At 37.6% G+C, this 23,292-nt stretch overlaps 1 protein-coding gene across 1 annotated transcript in view; it reads left to right on the top strand.

Moving 5' to 3' along the window:
• Positions 1 to 21,991, top strand: part of CRACR2A (calcium release activated channel regulator 2A) — a 148,426-nt gene extending 126,435 nt beyond the window's left edge. Inside the window, exons 12-18 of the mRNA XM_063447792.1 lie at positions 1,554 to 1,890; positions 3,483 to 3,615; positions 9,006 to 9,087; positions 10,633 to 10,747; positions 13,896 to 13,997; positions 17,509 to 17,585; positions 21,571 to 21,991. Of these exons, the coding sequence (XP_063303862.1) occupies positions 1,554 to 1,890; positions 3,483 to 3,615; positions 9,006 to 9,087; positions 10,633 to 10,747; positions 13,896 to 13,997; positions 17,509 to 17,585; positions 21,571 to 21,661 (937 nt within the window). The 3' untranslated portion in view covers positions 21,662 to 21,991. The remainder of the gene's footprint in view (positions 1 to 1,553; positions 1,891 to 3,482; positions 3,616 to 9,005; positions 9,088 to 10,632; positions 10,748 to 13,895; positions 13,998 to 17,508; positions 17,586 to 21,570) is intronic.
• Positions 21,992 to 23,292: the final 1,301 nt, after the last annotated feature.

The raw sequence follows: 23,292 nt of genomic DNA, 5'->3' as shown, positions 1-23,292 counted from the left end.
AAACGTAGTTAGTGCTAGTGCTAAGTAGGTCATGATTGACCCTGACAATGCAAGCTTACACCATAGCTTCCTTCAAAGTAGTTAGTCAGAGGTGCACACAATACATATTTCCTACTGCTAGACCACCATGGAAAATTATATAACTATTATTTTATATGAAAGTGCAATAACAAGATTAAGTGATAGGTGGCGCCATAACCCACACAATAACAGCAGCAACAAAGTTATTTTACTGGCACTATAGCTCCCTATAGTCCCTGTCCTGTCCATCGTGGCCTCCCACCCTCATATGGTGCAGAAAGGGGTTAAAAAACCCTTTTGTCACTTACCTGAGTCCAGTGTCGATGTCACTGGTTTAGGCTCTGCCTTAGCTCCTCCCCACCGGTTGGTGGTGGTGAATTAATGCGCATACGCAGCCGCGCTCGCATATTTATTTCCCCCATAGGAAAGCATGTATAATGCTTTTCTATGGCATTTTATAGGATGCTTGATGTCCTCATGCATAGTGTGAGGACGTCTAGCGTCAGTAAGGGCGACCAAGTTGCCTAATGACCTGGAAGTCCCTCTAGAGATGGAGTTAACCCTTAAAGATAATTTATTAAAAACTGCAATAATTGCCTTTGCAGGGTTACGGGACCTGGGACCATGTACCCAGATCACTTCAATGAGCGGAAGTGGTCTGGGTGCCTATAATGTCCCTTTAATAAATGCAATGGCTAAACACTTCACACACACACAAAAAATATAACAAAGGTGCGCTTAATTTAATTAGAACATTAAATACTATGTGAAAATGATTAGATAGTTCATAAAACACCCACAGACATGTGACCACGTGTAACTTACCGAATTACACTCTGATCTACCACAAGGGATATTCCAAGAAACTCCATATAGTATAATTTAAAATGAAAAAGAAAAGATAAAAAAAACTGCTAGATAAAAATTTCCAAGTAGATAAAAGGGCACTCAGCTCACTCACGAATATAGAACAGATGGGGGAACTGCTCAAACCAAAAGTGCTTGAAATCTGGCTCAGATAATCAGCGGACATACAAAAGCCATCCATGTCTTCAGAAATCAGAAGAAGATGGCAAAATGGAGTTCAAGACTTTATTCAAGATAGAAATATTTCATCACATGTGTATAACAGTCTCTATGAACATAAAACTACTTTAAATGCATGCCAGAAACATGAGTGTTCGTTCAGTGTGCTTTCAGTGAATGATTGCTTAATCACTTGTGAACTACGTTTGTTCAGTGCCTTTCTTGTTCGTTCGGTGTTTCCTTGAAGGTATTATTTTATGAGTTTTGAAATAACTGCATACAAATTACAGTATATAATTGTCTGCATAATGTTTAAGAAATGTGTTATAATAGAAAGTTCAATATATTATTTTAATATGACAGTATCTGACTCTTTACCTAAAGGCTACATTTATATTTTATCAATATATAATTCAAGTAATTAAAACCTTGAATCCTGTAAGAAAATTCATGTTAGAAGGCACTTTTTTTTGCCAGTCACGTAATGATTTTCTACATTCTTACAGTCAATCTTCTGAAGAAGAAGATGGATTCCAAACAAAAAAGAGTCCTGTTGGTTTGAATGGGTATTCATCATCCACTAGCGACCCTGAACCTATTCTCGAACTCAGACATAGTACAAAAAGACAGTTACAAAGAATTATATCAATTGAAGAAGATCCCTTGCCCCAGATTTTTGAAATCCAGCAAGAAAGACCCCTACATCAGTGGGAAGAGATTGATGAGTATGAAGATAACACAAGTGAAGTCTCAGAATCTATCAGGAGAGATGTTCGGATTCCTAGTGAAGAGGTACCGTCATCCCCACGAGGGCAACCAGTTGGAAAAGAAACGTTATCAAGTGTAAGACACCTTATTTTCATTTATAGTTGCATTTTATGATGGTGAATGTTGAATAAACATATTATTTGTGTAAAAGTTTCTCTTTACTAATTAGATAAGTATATGTGTAGATAATAAAATGAAACATGAGGGACTTGCAAATCACAGGCTAGGTTGGTTCATAGTATAAAAAGTGAAATACTTCGAAGCTAGATGATAAATGCTGATAAACTGTTAATGCAAACGTGTATAACATGATCCTGCATTTAGCAGTTATACTACTGCTGTTCCTTTAGAACCCAAGGGGTAATTCTTTATGCCACATGCCATCTACTTATTTGTGCTGTATGGAACAAATTGGTGGACATGATTGAAAGCTTTATATATATCTTATCCAGCTTTACACAATTGTTTATTTTTTTTATTAAATATGTGCCTCCAAAATTTGATAATGGGAACTTGCAGTTGCAGTTCTTCCAGAGGCCATGGGTAAATAATCTCTGGTTAGGATTTGTCCCATTGTGTCTGTACTGATGAATTGGGGCAACCTTGGATTGGTAAAAAAAAGAGGGGTCTGTTTTCAGAAGCTTCAACTACATTACTCCCTTTCATATGGACTAACATTCATTTCTAAGAGTGTCGCAGTTGATATTGGTGCTCTCCAATGTACTCCCTAACCCTTTGTAGAAAGCCTGGAAGAGAATGAATGGCATAACTGTCTACATCACTGTGATTGCAGGCACCCCCTTTTAGCAAGTAACCCCTAATATTAATCTGCAGCTGTCCAAGCACACCCGAAAACTGTAAAGATTTTTACATTTATTTAAGATTTTACAATATCTGTTATCCTGTATGACACAGTAGATTTGGCAAATGGAAACACATACAAATAATTAAATATCATGTATATGGATTGATTTTAAATAATCTTCTTGCATTTTGAGGAAAACAGTAGAAAAGCACCAGCAGAATCCTAATTTCCTGACTGTTTTTGGGCACAATGCTCATATATAAGAAATACAGTTGACAAGTTAAAACCAGGAATCGGTTTTTCAATAGACATTGCTGTTGCGGCCTCCACATTCAGAGTTCTTGCTTCCTTTCTTCCAACCTAAAAGATGTTCAAGAACCCTTTTAACACTGATCGACACAGTTTACCAGAGGATTGGTCTTGTAGAATTTACAGTCTCCCTGTGCTAAGCTTCTAATATTTTAAAACTTAGAGATACATTTCTCAGGACCAGTAATGGTATGGAAGTGAAAAGAAGTGAATTTTTGCAACCCATTTTTGCAATGCAACCCAAATCCACTACTTAAAGGATTTCGTTTCAAAGTTTTAGTAAGTTGACAACAAAGGAAACAGCATCAGGGTTGAGCAATAACTGCTAAAATAGAAAATATCTCTAATGTCGATCAAAATTTTGCAACTTTTTCTCACTTCACAGTAACACATTGTTTAGTTGTAAACCTAAAAATTTGACAGATAATGGTTCACATCATTTACATTTTTATCCTTTGTTGTTTGACAGTTTCTTTTCATGTCAATATCCCTTGTATATCAGTCTCTATGGACATAATGCATTTGTACTAAACCTGCATTCATTTATTTAAAGGAAGAACACATGTATTCACCTCCAGATCGTTTATTCAAGATAGTAATGGTTGGAAATTCCAGTGTTGGAAAGACATCCTTTCTCAGGAGATTTTGTGAAGGCAGTTTTTTTCCTGGGACATCAGCAACCGTGGGTAAGGCAGAATGAACAACAAAAACTGTAAACAAATTAGCCACTAAACATATATAAAGTGTAATAAATACCTAGAATGTTTGTTATTTGTTTACACTGCGCGTGGCAGGACTCCTAAGCTGTGGTTCCCTAGACCCCAAGTGTTATCTGAATACAACTCTAGTATTTGTCAGCAACTACAGCTTAAAATTTAATAAGTCTCTTCTTAACTTCTTAACCAAATTTTCATTCCTGCACATATTCCCGTACAAATTATTGGGACCCACTTACACATGTACAACATGGCCAAGAGCACCTTTCCATGTATTTAATAAAAATAGATTAACCAAAAGTCACTTACAGCTGTATTGGTAATCTCCACATGGTAGTGAACTATAAACAGACTCAAAATAGTGGTGCTCGTCAATGTTTAAAGGAACACTCCAATCACCATAACCACTGCTGCCCTCTATAGTGGCTATGGTGCCAGAGGTGCCCTGGAACACTCACAGAGTAATATGTCAAACCATTTAAGAGTGGGTGCTCTTTTCCAATGGCTGTATCTGGCCATGCTTAGCTCAGGTTAGACATCTGGCTTCTCATGTGGTGCGTGTACTACGAGACTCAGGTAAGTTGTCAAATTGTTTTTAGATGGTTTGGCAAATTACCCTGGGAAGACACGAGCACTCCTGGCACCATAACCACTATCAGGGCCTCCATCAGGGGGTGACAACCATAACAGTTGTCACGGGCGTGGAGGTCCTGGGTGGCACGGCCCCTACATTCTCTATGAGCACATACATATAGCGATTATCGCTATATGTATGTGCACTTGCGGGCCCCGGCTACCTGTACACAGCAGAGGGGCCTGCAGCACACTCAGTCTTTATTTCCCAACTGCTCTTCTATCTCTAACTCTCGGGAGTCCCTTGGCTGTAGGAGTGTTGCCACGGGGTTGCCATAAGGCAAGGCTCACGAGAGTTAGAGGAGGGATCAGTTGGGAAGTAAAGATGGTGCTGGCTTTGTAGAGCACCTGGCTCACTGTACTGAGCAACCGGATAACCAGGGAATGTCATCTGCCCCCTCCCTGGCCACCAGTAAGAAGCAAGGAGGCGGGAATAAAGTAAAATATTTTAAAATAAATGAATACAAAACTGCTCTGTTTTCCCCACAGAATGCTATCCCTATTCGACACAACATTTACACACACTACACAAAAACACACACTGCATCCACTACACACATTGCATCAAATACACATAAACACTACATGCACTACACAAACACACACTCTGCATTCACTATACACACACTACATCCAGTACACCAGCGTTTCCCAGTTGGTGTTCGGCGTAACCCTAGGGTTCCGCAAGAACAAAATTGAGGTTCCACAGCGATTTGCCCATCGGGTGGCCCAAGCATTTAGGGCCCCCAATGGGTATCGCTAAATCACCGCGACTGAGCCCCTGTAGCGTGGCATGCTGGAAGTTGTGAAAGCACTTCCTCCCAATGCACCTGATAGAGCCCCGGCTTGAGGGAGAAAGGGAGCAGCGGGGACCGAGCCGCACAGCAGCCTCAGCCAGCAGCACTAAAGGAAGTCACCTTCCTGCAGAAAAAGGGTAAGTGAACAGGAGGGTGATTCTATATATAAACATGTGTGTGTATGTGTCTATGTGTGTATATATCTGTGTCAGTTTGTGTATCTGTATGTCAATGTGTATCTGTCGGTGTGTGTGAGTATGTGCCAATGTGTGTAATTTTTTCAGTGTGCGTGTATCTGTGTACCAAGGTGTGTGTATCTGTGTGTCAGTGTTTGTCTCTGTGTTCCAGTTTCTGTCAATGTGTGTGTGTATGTGCCAGTTTGTGTATCTGTGTGTCAAGGTGTGTCCATCTGTGTATCTGTATGTCAGTGTCTGTTTCTGTGTTCCAGTGTGTGTATCTGTGTGTATGTGTCAGTGTATCTGTCAGTGTGTGTATGTGCCAGTGTGTGTATCTGTGTGTCAAGGCATGTCCATCTGTGTAACTGTATGTCAGTGTCTGTATCTGTGTGCCAATGTGTATCTGTGTGTATGTGTCAGTGTATCTGTCAGTGAGTTTATGTGCCAGTGTGTGTATGTGCCAGTGTGTGTATCTGTGTGTGTGTGCCAGTGTGTATCTGTGTGTCAAGTTGTGTATATCTGTGTGTCTGTATGAATGTGTCGTGTGTATCTGTGTTTGTATGTGCCAATGTGTGCATCTGTGTGTCAAGGCGTGTGTATCTGTGTCAGTGTGTGTGTGTATGTGTATGTGTTAATGTGTATATGACTGTGTATGTGTCAGTGTGTTTCTGTTTGTAAATGTGTAAGTATGTATGTGGCAGTACACGTACAGACATCCCAACAATCAAACACTAACACAACACACGATCCTGCAAACACAAACATGACATAAAGAGACACCCCTGAGCTCTAAATTTATAGACAAACCCCAGTACAGGGCAGACTAGATGGGCCAAATGGTTTTTATATGACGTCACATTCTATGTTTCTAATGCTACACACAAATGTACATTCGCATTTAAAAATCCAACAATACACGCAAACACACCTCTGCATGCAAATATGCACACATTACATACAAACACATCCCTGTATTAAAATGCTAAAATTATATACAAACATCAACTCTAAACACAGAAGCACACCTGCTTCTAAGTACTACAATCTGTTTACTATTTGTAGAAATTAGTGTGTATACATAGCGGGAAAAAAAAAGTTCCAAAGAAGAAAACATTATGCTCTGCTAATTGAAAGGTTTATGCTACGGCACAAAGTATTTTTTTTTTTTTTGGGTGGGATGGGAAAACACTGATGATACACTATGTCAAAGGGTCCACGGGAAAAGTTAATTGATAACCCTTCACTAAACAAACACACACACTGCATTCACTCTACACACACTGCATCCACTACACACACACACACACACAAATGAACACACACACACACACACACAAACACTCTGTATTCACTATACATACTCTGTATTTGATATACACACACTCTCAGCATTCACTATACTCACTATACACACTGCATCCACCACACAAACACACACTCTACATTTACTACATATACTGCATCCATTACACACACCGCATCCACTTTAACCCCTTAAGGACACATGACATGTGTGACATGTCATGATTCCCTTTTATTCCAGAAGTTTGGTCCTTAAGAGGTTAAACACAAATTCTGCATCCACTTTACATCCACTCTGCTTCTGCTACATACATTCCACATCCTCTATACACACACCACATGCAGCAAACAAACTGCGTCCACTACACACACTGCGTCCTTGTGGGCGGACTCAGGATGAGCCCTATGGACATACTCGGGAGCAGGCCCTGGGGCCCCAAAATTTCTGATGGCAGCCCTGACCACTGTAACAAGCTGTAGTAGTTGTAGTGCTTTGAGTGTTTATTTAACACAATCCATCTCAAAGAAATAAGAATAGAAATTTTGTATGGTGTTAACATAAATGGACTAATGGCGCAGTAAAACTATACATGATTTATGTACAGAAATGAAAAATTGTGGTAAACATTACCCTATATAGAGGAACCACACAAATGTGTGGCAAAATCTTATATTGTGCACAAAGCAACACACAATACCAGTAGATGAATGGCATATTTTAGCAGGAAACAGTTTGCTCCCTTCCATTATTCGAAAACCTGTTCTTGCAGCGTCCTTGTGGTTTTCGTGCCATAGACTCTGTCCACACTGCTATCGTTAGATCCACGCGTTTCTTGGAGCTCAAAGTGCTTTCCATTGCAATGGATCTGTGCAGTTTAATAGTTGTTCTTTGTTATTAGTTAAAGTATCTTACACTTAAAATAGCAATTTCAAATGGGTTACACTTTGGCCACTAACATGAACGTCAGGATGGGGTAATCATAAAAGCTATGTCGTCATCCAGGACACCATTCCATCTGGTCTTAGCAAGAAGTATTACAAAAAAACGAAACTCACCCTCACATGCATAAAGATGTCGAGCATTCATATATCACCACAAGCCCAAACCTTCTGGGTTTGCCTAGATATTTCTGGCTTTGGCAGCTAATGTCTGGCACTCCATGACAGTGCAGCAAACATTGGATAAGAATTTTATTGACTAACCCCTTATTGGGCGAGCCCTTTATCACACACGTTCTTTTCTGTCGATATCTTTGTACTAATGATGCAGCTGAGTTTTCCAGTAAAATAGAACCGATTTCAACAATCTCTCTTTCTGAAATGATCTATACAAGTTATTCAACACTGGTTCTTTTTATGAGAAGGCAGTTTTATTTAATGCAGCTATCCAATATTAATTCAGATTTCACAAAATTAGATTACTTAGATTTTAATCAACGCTTTGAGACCAAATTAATCTAATTTGTAGACGGTTTTTTCTTTTCAATGTTATCCTGAAATTATGCACCGAATTGAAATATAACACAATGAGTACCATTCGAAATATACATGGTCAGTAAATGAAATACTCTTTAAGAACAAAATTGATCTTTTGTTCATTGTCAAGTACAAATCTCTAGAAACAATTTTCCCAGCTTAAATGCTCTTCTTTGTGTGCTCCATTACTTATCAATCAGGGTTTGACTGCCACAGAACTTTTAAATACAATGTTAAGTAGCCCTCAGGAGTTCGATTAGTGTTACAAAAGTAGGTTGAAATATGTGATATTACAAGTTATAGTGTCAAAGACACCACACGGCTACCCATGCATACTTTATTCTTGTTCTGCTTTTAACCAACATTACAAATGCATTTTATAACCCTATATTTTCTTGTCCATGAAATGAGTGTCAGGAGGGAAATTAAATGTTTAGGGGAAGTAAAGGTTCCAGCTCTCTTCCATACATCATGAAAAGAGATTCAGGTCCTTTTCTAATAAATGCTGTTGGGATTTTCAATGCTTGGGACTAGCGTGGTGAGTTTCCATGGGAAAACACTGGCTATGGTTATTAATTTCTTGTGGCTAGACAAATATCTATACACTGAGGATTATTTTCTAAACTCTAAATTTGCAGAAAGCTTTAATTCTGATGCCAAAACTCTGAACTTACAGTAACATTTTTCAGCAAACCCTAAATTAAGTAAAACAATTTTCAAACTGTTGCAGAATAATGTGAATTGTAATTGGAACAGAATAGTCATGGTATAGTTATCTTCATAGAGATTTTCCTTCGGCAGCATGAGGGCGTTTGGGGACTCTTTTTTCTGGAGTTGACAGAAGTGGGGCACCAGAGAAAAAAAAACCTAGGACAGAGGGTCACTTCCCAAATCATGATTGTTCAACTGAATTCAGGGCAGTTTACATCTGTTGTTGTAGAATTCAATTATATTTTTTCTATATGCTTGTGGGCAGGTGTTGATTACAGCGTCAAGACCGTAACGGTGGATAATAGTCAGATAGCATTGCAGCTTTGGGATACAGCAGGACAAGAAAGGTCAGTAAAAATGTACTCGTCTTATTTAATTAATCACAGCCTTGTGCAATGCAAATTATGTTGATGTATTTAGATTTCATGGAGATGATTTGTTGAACTGTAACAATGCTGTTTAATGCTACTGCTGTCTGCCTTAGATCCCTCTTGGACCATTTCTTTTTTTTGTCTACATATCTGTAGAAGCATATAACACTTATTAGTCTTTTTTTACTTGTTTTTTTAAGAACTCGCTTCATAGACCACATACCTTTTGTTCTGTACTTCTAAAAATCTAGCTCATCATCATCTTAAATTTCGGAATTAAGGCTTGTGTCAAATGGAGGCCTTCAATGTCACAGAATCGCTTTGTTTGTACTCAGTATCCATTCTTTTGAATTGTCGTTGAAGTCGTCAATATGTCCTTGATTGAATGACCCAATTCGTCCTGATGTCACTGGCGTTTTTGACCACTCTACTTCTTTGTCTAGACCTTATAAATAATATTGTATGTATACCATTTCTTGCTCATGCCCCAATGCCATGTCGGACCTTGATCCTACATATATTGATATTACCTACTATCCAAATGCCACTAGAGATCTGATCCCACAATATTGTGTATTTCCCATAGGAAAGCATTGGATAGGCTGAGATTGTTTATTCTGATGATCTCAGCCATGGTGGCCAGGTGGTAATCAATTTATCAATGCATCTCTATGTGGAAAGTTCAGCGTCTCCATGCAGAGCATGTTGTGGAGCACTGACCCAGAAAGTACCTCTAGTGGCCGTCTGAGTGACTGCCACTGGAGGTGTCCCTAGGCCAGAGATAGGCAACCTTCGGCACTCTAGATGTTGTGGACTACATCCCCCATAATGCTCTTACACCCATAATGCTGGCAAAGCATCATGGGAGGTATAGTCCAAAACATCTGGAGTGCCGAAGGTTGCCTATGCCTGCCCTAGGCTATAATGTAAACACCGTTTTTTCTCTGAAAAGACAGTGTTTACATTGAAAAGCCTGCAAGGACTGAATAAATTTACCAGAACAGCTATATTAAGCTATAGTTGTTCTGGTGACTATAGTGTCCCTTTAATTGTTTGGTAGAGGGATCTCATCAGTCAATCTGAGTATTTTTTTTTTTTTTTTACTGGCTCTTTAGAAGAATGCATACTTTAATTATGCCAGTGTGTCAACATGATAGTGTAAGAGCTTCCTGGTATTTACTAAATAACTCTTAAAGCAATGCAATTAATTATTTATCTCTATTATAAATATGTTCGGTGCTTTAGGAACTGTATCCAGAAAATTTAGTTGGTCATTAAAAACTTTATAGGTATCATATTTATATCACTGAAATTGTCTTTTATTTATTGCTAAAACACATCAACTACACTCCAGTCTCGCAAAAAGGCAGTTAACCAATTATGTATTCTGCTGAAAAGGCTTTTATATACAGACATTTGATTTGTGTTGAACATAGATAATATTTCAGGTAAATTGTGAGAAATGGAATCCGTTATTTCAAAAGGATGGATAGTTATTTATTTATTATTTTCTTTATCAAGGTACCGAAGCATTACAAAGCAATTCTTTAGAAAAGCAGATGGAGTCATTATAATGTATGATATTACATCTAAAGACACATTTACTTCAGTTCGACAGTGGCTGAGCAGCGTGGAGGTAAGACGTTCCCACTTAATGTCTTTCCTTTCAGTATTGGCTTATTCACTAATCAACAAGTTGTAGTGACGTGACATTTGACTTTAGGGCACAATTGTTGGTGCGCTGCTTGGTTAAGTTGGAGATTGCTGTCTAGCTAATAAGTTTGTGATAAACTCCCAAATTAAAAAATATATATAACAATTTGCTTCTGTTAAAAAACTGATAAGATTTTTATTTATTTTATGGCTTTTCATTTTTTTCTGAACAATAAATGAGAATAAGATGGGCATTTGTCTTTATGAAGTGAATCTGAATTTTTATTTTCATTGATACATTACATGTAAGTGCACAGCAGCAATATGAACTCCTTTGCTACCAGCACTGTGCATACGCATTAAGGTCGGTTTTGGTTTAAAATGGAATGAAAAACGTTTTAGTAAACCCTACAACAGTGCTTTCCATACCAGTCCTCAAGACCCCCCAATGGTCGAGGTTTTGTCATTTTCTCCACTGGAATAAAACAGGGAAACACATATACCCTAGATTGTTAGTGCGCCATAAGGACTGGTTTGGGAATCACTGTCCTAGTAGACAAGCTCTCAGCTGAGAAGCAACTTTTTCAGCTGGAGTTGTAAATTACATCAGTCCCCTTCACACTCCAGTATAGTACAGGAGCCTGCACAGGTTAATGTACTAAGGACTCCTTAAAGGATCACTATAGGGTCAGGAACACAAACATGTATTCCTGAACCTATAGTGGTAACATCACCATCTATCCCCCTTGGGCTCCTCGTGCCTCCATAAATATAGCAAAATCTTACTGTATTCAAGCCAGAAGCTGTAACTCTGCATGCTGTTTGCCTAAAAAAAAAAAAAAAAAACAAGCAGTCTACTGACATCATCAGAAGTGGTGGCCTGATCCAATCACAATGCTTCCCCATAGGATTGGCTGAGACTAACAAGGAGGAGGCAGATCAGGGGCAGAGCCAGCATGATTCAAACACAGCCCTGGCCAATCAGCATCTCCTCATAGATGTGAATTGAATCAATGAATCTCTATGAGGAAAGTTCAGTGTCTGCATGCAGAGGGAGGAGATACTGAATGTTTGGATGCATTTTAGGCAGCCATAACCCAGGGAGGATCTCTAACAGCTATCTAAAGGAGTGGCCAGTGAAGTTATCACTAGGCTGTAATGCAAACACTGCATTTTCTCTGAAAAGACAGTGTTTACAGCAAAAAGCCTGAAGGTAATAATTCTACTCACCAGAACAAATCCAATAAGCTGTAGTTGTTCTGGTGACCATAGTGTCCCAGGGAGTGGAGTAAGTAGCACAATGTATGGTATACTGCTAATGTAAATATTATCATTAACACTATTCGCATTGTAATGCTATTTCAGATTATATGCATTGTTTAAGCCATTCTATTAAGCAGTGCATTTCATCATTTTTATTGTTATATTTTGTCACACCTACTTGTATGTTGCTCCTTCTATTTAGTTGTTTTGGCCCTATCAGAAGTGTTACAAGACATGGTTTTTTGCACCCCTCAATATTTCTAAGAAGGGTGGTACATAGTTACATAGTTAAATAGTTGAAAAGAGACTTGCGTCCATCAAGTTCAGCCTTCCTCACATATGTTTTTGCTGTTGATCCAAAAGAAGGCAAAAAAACCTAGTCTGAAGCGCTTCCAATTTTGCAACAAATTTGCAAAAATTCCTTCTTGACCCCAAAATAGCAGTCGGATGTCTCCTTGGATCAAGCAGCTATTTCCCCACTAATTAGAAATTAAATCCCTGTATGTCATGTTTTTCCAAGTATTTATCCAATTGCTGTTTTAAACATCTGTAATGACTCTGACAAAACCTGATACATTTATTTATGGTAAATAAATTAAAAGACAAACACAATATATATATAGTTTTTTTTAAAATAGCCCTGAACAGAAATGTATTTCTGAAATGCTTTGTTTTCTGATTTTATGTTCTTGTCATGCATCCCAAGTCTTATAAATATATGTTTCTTAATTAAGTGGAATGATTTACCGTAATGATGTTAAAAAGTGTATGCTTCATGTTAGTACTGGAAAAAAATGTGTTTTCGAATAAAAAGATTAGAAGCAAACTGAACAAACATACAAACAGTCAATCTTGATTTCACACAAAATATAACAACTCAATACATAGTTTTTATTTATTATCTAGAACTTCCCTGAGGGTGCACATCAGAGTATTCCCGATTTTACTGCACGTCTCTCACTATATTAGGCTTTACTGCACATCTCTGGAAAACATGATTTTAATTGTCTGAGTTGCATATTACATATTTTATTACAACCAATTATAATAAACAAAATGTGTTTATTAATAGGAGCTCTACTGCCAGTGGGCTACACTAGTCTTAATGAAACCACAAACCACTGGAATCAATATTATGGACTGGAGTGTATGCTAAGTTTAAATTAAATTCTCCTTAATTGATTTTCAGTGAAAAGGGCCAAAAATATGATCATGATGGTTTTTTTTGTGGAAAGGAAGATTGTGTAAGGGGATTTTAATTTTGAATGACACATATAATTACTAAACAATAAAAGATATACGACTAACAGAAATATTTTCATAGTATCCAGTCAAAATGAAAATCTCAGCTCTTCACAGGTATGTGATCGTTAAAGAAACACTCCAAGCACTGTAGCCACTACTGTAGTGGTTATGTTGCTAGGAGTGACCTGGTACAGGATTTTACAATGAGCAGCTGAACTTCTTGTGTGAGGTCCACCAGGTACAACTCCTCCGCCTCCACTAACTCTCATAGAAATCTAATAGATCCAGCTGATCGTGGCTTAGCTCAAACCGAGAGCTTCCTATTTTCTATCGGAAGTAATGGAGATAGCAATCGGTGAAACCCAGATGAGAAGTCAAACCATTCTAAACCAGTTTGACTACTTACAAAGAATAGGTGCCAGGGCCACTCCACTACACTGTATTTTTTATGGTGCTTGGAATTTTCTTTCAAAGTTTCCTGGGTTAGATGTTTGAACTCTGGACTATGTAGCTATTAATAGGTAATACGATCCAAGGGTGGTGCTTTTATTATTGATAGGTTGCCCGTCAGTCATGTGTATTTGCTGAAATGTGTCTAATCTAAAGGTTTTATCCCTTTACAGGAAGCTGCAGGTGAAAACATTCCTATACTAATGCTAGGCAACAAAATAGACATTGAAAAAGAAAGAGAAGTTCCACTTGGCCTAGGAGAACATTTAGCTAAGGTACAGTACATAATGTCGCTATAAATTCACTAGATACTATCGTAGGCAGGTTCTCCACCATCTCATCATCATCATGTTTGAAATTTTATTACATAAAACGACACACACACATACACAGATACACACACACACACATACACAGATACACATGCACACAGAGAAGCCCCACCACATTATCCATCCTAAATTAATTTACACCTTCTAGATCCCATGGCAAATTGGGCAACGCTGCCACAAATCAGAAGTCAAATTGGACACTGCCTAATCATCGGTTTTGTTGATGGCCAAGAATTTTTACTCTCTCTAAGTTGTATTGCGGTCTGGATTTTCATATCAGGAACCCTTAAAGAATCCATGCATCACTCCTTTGTCCTAAACATGTAAAATAAATGAAAAGTCAGATTTCTGCAGTTTGTACTATGTCAATTTCCAGCCTAAAAGGGATCTGTGATCATATGCTATGTCTGTCTGTCTGTCTGTCTATCTATCTAAAATACAATCCTATTTATGGGGTCTTAAACTAGTTCTGGTCTACCCTCGCTGTATCCGTTCTAAAAAGACAAAAATGTTTTTTTATAACCACCATTGCTACTTTTATTGGACTTGTCAATACATGTGCTTTCCTCCTACACTCAATATTGAATGGTAAAATGTTATGCAATATAGTTAATAAATAAAGGGATATATATATATATATATATATATATATAACATCAAATAAACAGCAAACACATGTTCTTTTGAGAGCATCTTATACAGCTGTTCAGTTTCTAAATAGCAATTAAAGATAATAAGCCAAGAAAATTACAATTAAGTGAGGTTGCATTGGAAATGCCTTAGACTGCTAAGAATTCTCGTAAGGATTTAAATCTAGGTAACCAACAAATGTAAAATATAGCATGCGGAAAGAATCTCTGCTATAACCTAGAATATGTATTCTTGGTTAAATATTTATAATTACTTTAACACTTATTTAAAACACCAAACATATCTAACTTACATTTTTACATTATCATGAATGCTGTTATGATTGCCTTTCAATTTTTGTTCAGAGTACCGTATATACTCGAGTATAAGCCGACCCGAATATAAGCCGAGGCCCCTAATTTTACCCCCAAAAAATGGGAAAACGTATTGACTCGAGTATAAGACTAGGGTGGGAAATGCAGCAGCTACTGGTAAATTTCTAAATAAAATGAGATCCTAAAAAAATATATATTAATTGAATATTTATTTACAGTGTGTGTATAATGAATGCAGTGTGTGTGTATGAGTGCAGCGTGTGTATGAGTGCAGTATGTGTGCAGTGTGTGTGTATGAGTGCAGTGTGTGTGTATGAGTGCAGTGTGTGTATATGAGTGCAGTGTGTGTGTATGAATGCAGTGTGTGTATATGAGTGCAGTGTGTGTTTGAATGCAGTGTGTGTGTATGAGTGCAGTGTGTGTATGAGTGCAGTGTGTGTATGAGTGCAGTGTGTGTGTATGAATGCAGTGTGTGTGTATGAATGCAGTGTGTCTATGAATGCAATGTGTGTGTATGAGTGCAGTGTGTGTATGAATGCAGTGTGTGTATGAATGCAGTGTGTGTGTATGAATGCAGTGTGTGTGTATGAATGCAATGTGTGTGTATGAATGCAGTGTGTGTGTATGAGTGCAGTGTGTGTGTGTGTATGTGTGCAGTGTGTGTTTGTGTGTGTGTTGCAGAGCTTTGGTGGGGGGTGGGCAATGTTATTATTATTTTTAAAATTATTTTCATATTTTTTTTTATTATTTCTTATTATTATTATTTATTTAATTTAATTATTTTTTTTATTTTATTATTATTATTATTTTTTTTTCGTCCCCCCTCCCTGCTTGATATATGGCAGGGAGGGGGGCTCTCCTTCCCTGGTGGTCCAGTGGCATTGGCAGTTCAGTGGGGGGGAGGGGGGCTGGCAGAGATGTTACTTACCTTTCCTGCAGCTCCTGTCAGCTCCCTCCTCCTCCGCGCCGGTCCGGTCAACTCCTCTATCAGCTCACACTGTAAGTCTAGCGAGAGCCGCGACTCTCGCGAGATTTACACTGGGAGCTGACCGAGTTGCTGAACGGACCGGCGCAGAGGAGGAGAGAGCTGACAGGAGCTGCAGGAGAGGTAAGTAAGATCCCCACAGCCCCCAGTCTGTATTATGGCAATGCAAATTGCCATAATACAGACTATTGACTCGAGTATAAGCCGAGTTGGGGTTTTTCAGCACAAAAAATGTGCTGAAAAACTCGGCTTATACTCGAGTATATACGGTAAGTTTTTTTTTTTTTCAACAAGATGGCAAATTTAAATGAGAGTGTCTCTGGTCTCTGGCACATAACTGACAGAGATAAATAATCTATTGAACGGTATAAAAAAATAAACTGTAATAATCATCAACATATATATTAAAATGTGTGCATTAAACAAAATGACTCATGTAGCCAAAAACCTAATAACGTGTAACAGAATGGTGTCCTAATTCCTATTTTCAGTGGCCTAATTGCAATGCACCTATTTGTTAAGTTTGCTCTGTGAGATTTTATTTGATAGAATGGTCAATGGAGTTCCACTAACAAAAATGGTTTTAGTACTGGGACTGCAGGCTATTTTGAGGGGTTAGATGGTACAATTTGCCTTAGTCCCATTTAAACCCCTCAGACACATTTTTCCTATATGTGAGGAAGATAAATCTCAAAATGAATACAGTCAATAATTACACTAATATATATATATAGGAAAAACAATGGAAAGGAAAAAAAGGGGTATAGAAGGGAATACAGCAAAAGATAAAAAAAAAATCACAGATGAATATGAATGAATGTCAGCTAGATGTTGATGTCATCGGTGCAAGAATGATTATCAACTATGCGGTAATTTGGTCAGGCAGACTCTCAGGCATTCCAATTTATGGATAATCTGTCACTGTGCTGGAACATATACAAGATCTACAGCTGAATCTGTAATACATTGGTCAACATAAGTAGTAACCTACCTTTCTCTTACCTATATAAAGCCTATCTCTCCCTACAGGCACAAACAACCATGTCAACACTAGGAAGCAAACATTAAAAAGTAACCTGTTCTGGCTGATCAGCGTAAAGACAATCAGGATCACTGTGTCACTCGCACACATGAACATGATTATAGCTTTTCTTACAAATGGGGTATCATCTCATTTCCCAAGAATGCAATGTTAACATTTCACATATCCATTTTTATGAAAGAGCAGCTGCGCATGTAGTATGAGCCACTTTAGCTACACACAATACAAGACATATTTGCTAAAAAAAAAATCATCTATTTGAAAATTGTTTTCTAAGATACAACACAATACACTGAGTCAGAACAGAATAGCAAACAGATCAATAAAGTAAAAACAGTTAAAGAAACATTACCAGTGTGTAGATAAAAATATACAAATAATCTGCTAAAATTAAATGTAGAAATGTTCACAGAAAGTGCTGCTACATCTCTCGATAACAGCAAATCTTTTTTTCCCCCCTAGGATTACAATTTCATGTTCAATGAATGCAGTGCCTACACTGGGCACAACGTAACGGAATCCATACTTAATTTAGCAAGGTAAGAAGAATGATTTTCTTTATCACAGTGCCTTCACAGAGCATTAGTGGTATCATCTAAGTAGTGTCTGCAGCGTTACTTAGAGATAGATTGCAGATCAGAATAGCACATTAAAAAACAGAATATTGAATTATATCTTTGTTAAAGAATATAGCAACATGCACCCTGTTCAGTAATTGTTGGTTACTGGGGTGTTTTGTTACAGTTTTTGACATATATTAGTGGTATGACAATGCTGACGACTGACAGATGTTGCATAGCATCTTCACATGAATTATTGTCATAATAATCTCACTGAGAGCACTGCCAACATCTGCTTGAGAATCCATTATATCTACAGTAGTAATTTTGGAAATTGCTTCTTTAAGCACATATGCTGGATTCTTTGCCAAGTAATTATCACTTCCCTTAAAGATCAATAATCTCTTTGTCAATGTAAGAGGGCAACATGATTAACTTTTACATTTTTAATTTTAATAAAGAGTCCATGAACACATGGCCATGAAATAGTGTTTAGGTGGTATTAGATTTTTCTTGTATCGATATATGAAAAGGAATAATTGGCATTCTATGTGAAAAAATACGCAGAAATGCACAGGGAAAGAATAAGCAATATGAAAATGTAACTTTCTGTGCTCTGATATTTTTGTGCATGTCTCATGTAATTTTATTTATATTTTTCTGCCTACTTGTCTAACTCCACCATGGCCTAAGGTTACAGACAATTAGAATTTCCCTAGCATTTATTCTAATGTTTTCAATGGGCTCAAATGGTTGATTCAATTTATAGTTTTTACAGCATTAAGCTTTTACCAAAGAAGGATGTTCTACAAATGATGCAGTGTGGCATAATCGCAATGAATTTGAAGACACCTGTTTAATTAAATAATTAACTGGTAATTTTACTCCTTTAAGATAATTTCCACCATTTGTTAAAAAATATAGTATAACAGTGTTGATTCTTGCCTATATAGCAGTTTCTAAAAGTAAACAAGAGCATATTTTTATTTGGAAACCATTTACCTAATGTTAAAGGGACATTCCACTACCCAAATACAAAAAAAAAGCACACTATTTAGTAGATACACCCTTTTACCCTCAATGTAAACACGCATACATTTAATTATACATTTTTTCATTATGGATGTATCTAAAAATATCTTGCAAGATATGCAGATCTCGTCTGCACCCTTTGCAAGACCTCCCCTTCTTCCCCGGCCTAGACTGGCTGTCACAAACCTCCCAATACAGCTCAATGATACATCTTTGCAAGGCAGGTGCTCTGATAAATTGTCTACTTCTTGAGTTTAGCTCCACCGAGCTAACCAAACCAGGAAGTAACATGATCTGTGTCTGATTGACAGCCGAGAGGTGTAACAAGGTTTATTGCCAATTTCTATTGAAATCTGCACTTTTTGTAAATTTTAAAACTGAGGACTCACTCTTCAAACATAATGCAAGTTAAAGTGCTTTAGGTGTGTGGACTATCCCTTTAAGATGTTCTCATAACAACCCTGGCATCTGTTCTGACACCCTTTTTTATTTTCCTTCATCCTATTGATACATATCACCAACACAATCAATTATTCTGATATCATAATAACCATTTTATCATTCTGCTAGCATAAACATTTATGTATTATAATTTTGTGTTTAACCCCTTGAGGACGCAGGACGGTTCAGGACCGTCATCGGCATTTTTGCGTTGCCGACCGACGACGGTCCTGAACCGTCCTAAATTTAAAATGTACTTACCCGATCGCCGTCGTTCCCCCGGCGGCGATCGGCGGTGCTCCCGTTGTGGGGAGACTGCCTGCAGCCCAGACAGTCTCCCCATGGCGGTTTAGGACCCCTGGGGCCATGTGATCGCCCAACAGGGCGACCACATGGTCACAATAGGTGTCCTAGTCTCTGCCTGCAGGGGGACTGTCTGTGCTGACAGGCAGTCTCCCTGCAACTGTAAAATCATAAAAAAATTTAAAGTTATAGTTAATAAAAAAAAAATATATTATTATATATGTGTATATATATGATATATAGACATATATTATACCTATATAATATATGTCTATATATCATATATATAATGTCATGCTAAGTGTATTTTTATATTAATATGTACATATATTAATATAAAAATACACTTATAATTAATTTGCACACGTATATATATAATATATATAATAACTATATATATTGTATATATATATTATTATAAAATACGAATAATAAATAATTTAAATTACATTCAAAAAATTAAAAATAATAATAAAAAATTGAAAAAAAATTATATATCTATACGAAATTTTATTCTAACTGTATTTTGATATTAATATATATATATTTATATCAAAATACACTTAGAATGAAATTGTATATATATCTATGTATATTTAAATAAATAAAAAGAATGCGAACTATTCATATGTCGATATACAAAATTACATAAATAATTATATAAATATACACGTAGACTTCAAATATATAAATATGCATATATATTTAAATTCTACGTGCGTATTTAGGTAATATTTTTACATAATTAAGTTATTTTATTGATTGCAATTTAAGGGACCTGCCTGCCAACCCAGGCCGAAAGACCAGAGAATTTAATTTGCTATCACTGTATTTTACCCTGTAACGTTCTACGACACCCTAAAACATGTACATGGGGGGTACTGTTTTACTCGGGAGACTTCGCTGAACACAAATATTAGTGATTCAAAACAGTAAAACATATCACAGCGATGATATTGTCAGTGAAAGTGACTTTTTTTGCATTTTTCACACACAAACAGCACTTTTACTGATGATATAATTGTTGTGATACATTTTCCAGTTTTGAAACACTAATATTTGTGTTCAGCAAAGTCTCCTGAGTAGAACAGGACCCCCCATGTACAGGTTTTATAGCGTTTTTGAAAGTTACAGGGTCAAATATATAGGTCAAATATTTTTACATTGAAAATGGCCAGGTTGGTTACGTTGCCTTTGAGAGCATATGGTAGCCCAGGAATGAGAATTACCCCCATGATGGCATACCATTTGCAAAAGAAGACAACCCAAGGTATTGCAAATGGGGTAAGTCCAGTCGTTTTTAGTAACCACTTAGTCACAAACACTGGCCAAAATTAGCGTTCAATTTAGTTTTTTACTTTTTTCACACACAAACAAATATGAACGCTAACTTTGGCCAGTGTTTGCGACTAAGTGGCTACTAAAAAAGTCTGGACATACCCCATATTGAATACCCTGGGTTGTCTACTTTTAAAAAAATATGTACATGTGGGGTGTTATTTAGCAATTTATGACAGATAACAGTGTTACAATGTCACTATTGATACATTTTAAAAATGTATGTTTTGAAACCGCAATATCCTACTTGTACTTATAGCCCTATAACATGCAAAAAAAAAGCAAAAAGCATGTAAACACTGGGTATTTTTGAACTCAGGACAACATTTTGAATCTATTTAGCAGTTTTTTTCATTCGCTTTTGTAGATGAGTAAAAGATTTTTCACATAAAATTCAAAAAACGTGTATTTTTTTCAATTTTTCATCATATTTTTTTCATTTTTTTTTAAATTAAATTAGATGAGATTATATAAATAATGGTATGTAAAGAAAGCCCCTTTTGTCCTGAAAAAAACAATATATAATTTGTATGGGAACAGTAAATGAGAGAGCGGAAAATTACAGCTAAACACAAACACCACAAAAGTGTCAAAAAGATGCCTGGTCGCAAATGTACAACATCGCAAAAAAAGTCCAGTCCTTAAGGGGTTAAATGTTTAAAACTATTTACGTTTCTAACTGTTGATTTTTAACTGTTTTTAATTTACTTTTGTATACTTTTTTATTTAAATGTGAACAACGCTTGTTTGATAAAAAACATACAGTATTTCTCACTTATTCTCTATTTAAATGCATGCAGCATATTTAAAACATATATATTTTTAAAATGCTCTTACTTATTTGTTGCAGGATTTTGAAGGAACAGGAAGATAAGGTTAAGGAGAACACTGTCCGTTTACTTGAATCTCCAAAGAAAAAAAAATGCTGTTTCAGCCAATAGAGAGGCCTCAGAACAGGGGCACATTAACACTACTTGCTTTATAGTTAGGTTTTAAGTTAAATATTTGCACAAATTGTTAGAGACATTACACTGCCATAGAGGGATGCTCTACAGGATCATAAATTCCTTCAAAACTGTAATGCAAATCATATATGTAATAAGACATATTTATTTGGAGATATTTAAAACTCAGAAGATATTACACAGTATATGTTGAACATTTTAAAGAGGCTCTGACACCTATAATGTAGCTTTTATTTTTTATTTTTTGGCAGAAAACATTTTAAAGCAATAATCGTAACAGACTAATTAAATTTTCACTTACGTTGGTGAGGGTATATACAGCCAGGGCCAGATTAAGGTGCTGAAAGTTATGATGGGCCTAATTACAGAATCTTATTGACCAAAAACACTAAAACAGTCATACCTCTCAAGCGTCATGTATCTGATGGAGTTGGTGTTGGAGGAAAACTCAAAGGATGCAGCTATAAGAAAACACATACTCTAGACTAATCTTTCTCTAATTTATGCTTTCATCTTTCAAATAAATCCATACCCCCTAACAGCAGTGTCCAGTGAAGCAGGAAGTCAATAGGCGAGGTAAAAGGGTGGGCCACTGACGCGAATCACGTGACCAGAACTGCTAAAAAAGGCGAACAAACCCAAAAAGGGGGCATGTCTGTCCAAAGAATTTGAAGGCCAGCCTAGCATCAGTGTCCCTATGTATCACAGTGTCAGTGTCCCCATGTTGCCCAGTGTCCCCATGTCTCAGTGTGTCCCATGTCACTAGGATACTAGGGGACACAGTGAGACATGGGGACACTGAGAGACCCGGGGACCCTGAGACTCTTGGGGACACTGGGAGACTTGGGGGCACTGAGACACTTGGGGACACTGGGAGAAATGGGGGCACTTGTGGATACAGACATGGGGACACTGGGAGACATGGAGACACTGGGAGACATGGGGACACTGGGAGAAATAGGATCAGAGACATGGGGACACAGAGACATGGGGACAAAGACACTGGGAGACATGGGGACACTGAGACATGTGTGGGCACTGGAAGAAATGGGGTCACAGACACTAGGGACACTGAGAGACATGGGAACACAGACACTGGGAGACTAGGGGACACTGGGAGACATGGGGACACTGAGACACTAGGGTCACTGGCATGGGGACACTGAGACACTTGGGGACACTGGGAGGCATAGGGGGACTGAGAGACATGGGGACACAGGCATTTGGGGACATTGGGAGACATGGGAACACTGAGACACAAGGGACACTGGCTGGGAGACATAGGGACATTGAGACACTAGGGACACTGGCTGGGAGACATGTGGACACTGGGAGACATGGGGACACAGACATTTGGGGACACTGGGAGACATGGGGACACTGGTAGAATTGGGGACACGGGGAGACAAGGGAACAGATACATTGGGACACTGGGAGACTAGGAGACACTGGGAGACTAGGGGACACTGAGACACTAGGGGCACTGGCTGGGAGACATGGGGACACTGGGAGACATGGAGACACTGTGTCCCTAGTGTATCCGTGCCCCAATGTGTCTCCCTATGTCTCACAGCGTCCCCATGTGTCTCAGCATCCCCATGTCTCAC

This window comes from Pelobates fuscus, chromosome 3 (assembly GCF_036172605.1).
Source record: "Pelobates fuscus isolate aPelFus1 chromosome 3, aPelFus1.pri, whole genome shotgun sequence".
Taxonomy (NCBI): Eukaryota; Metazoa; Chordata; class Amphibia; order Anura; family Pelobatidae; genus Pelobates; species Pelobates fuscus.
This window is presented reverse-complemented; position numbering and strand designations above follow the sequence as displayed.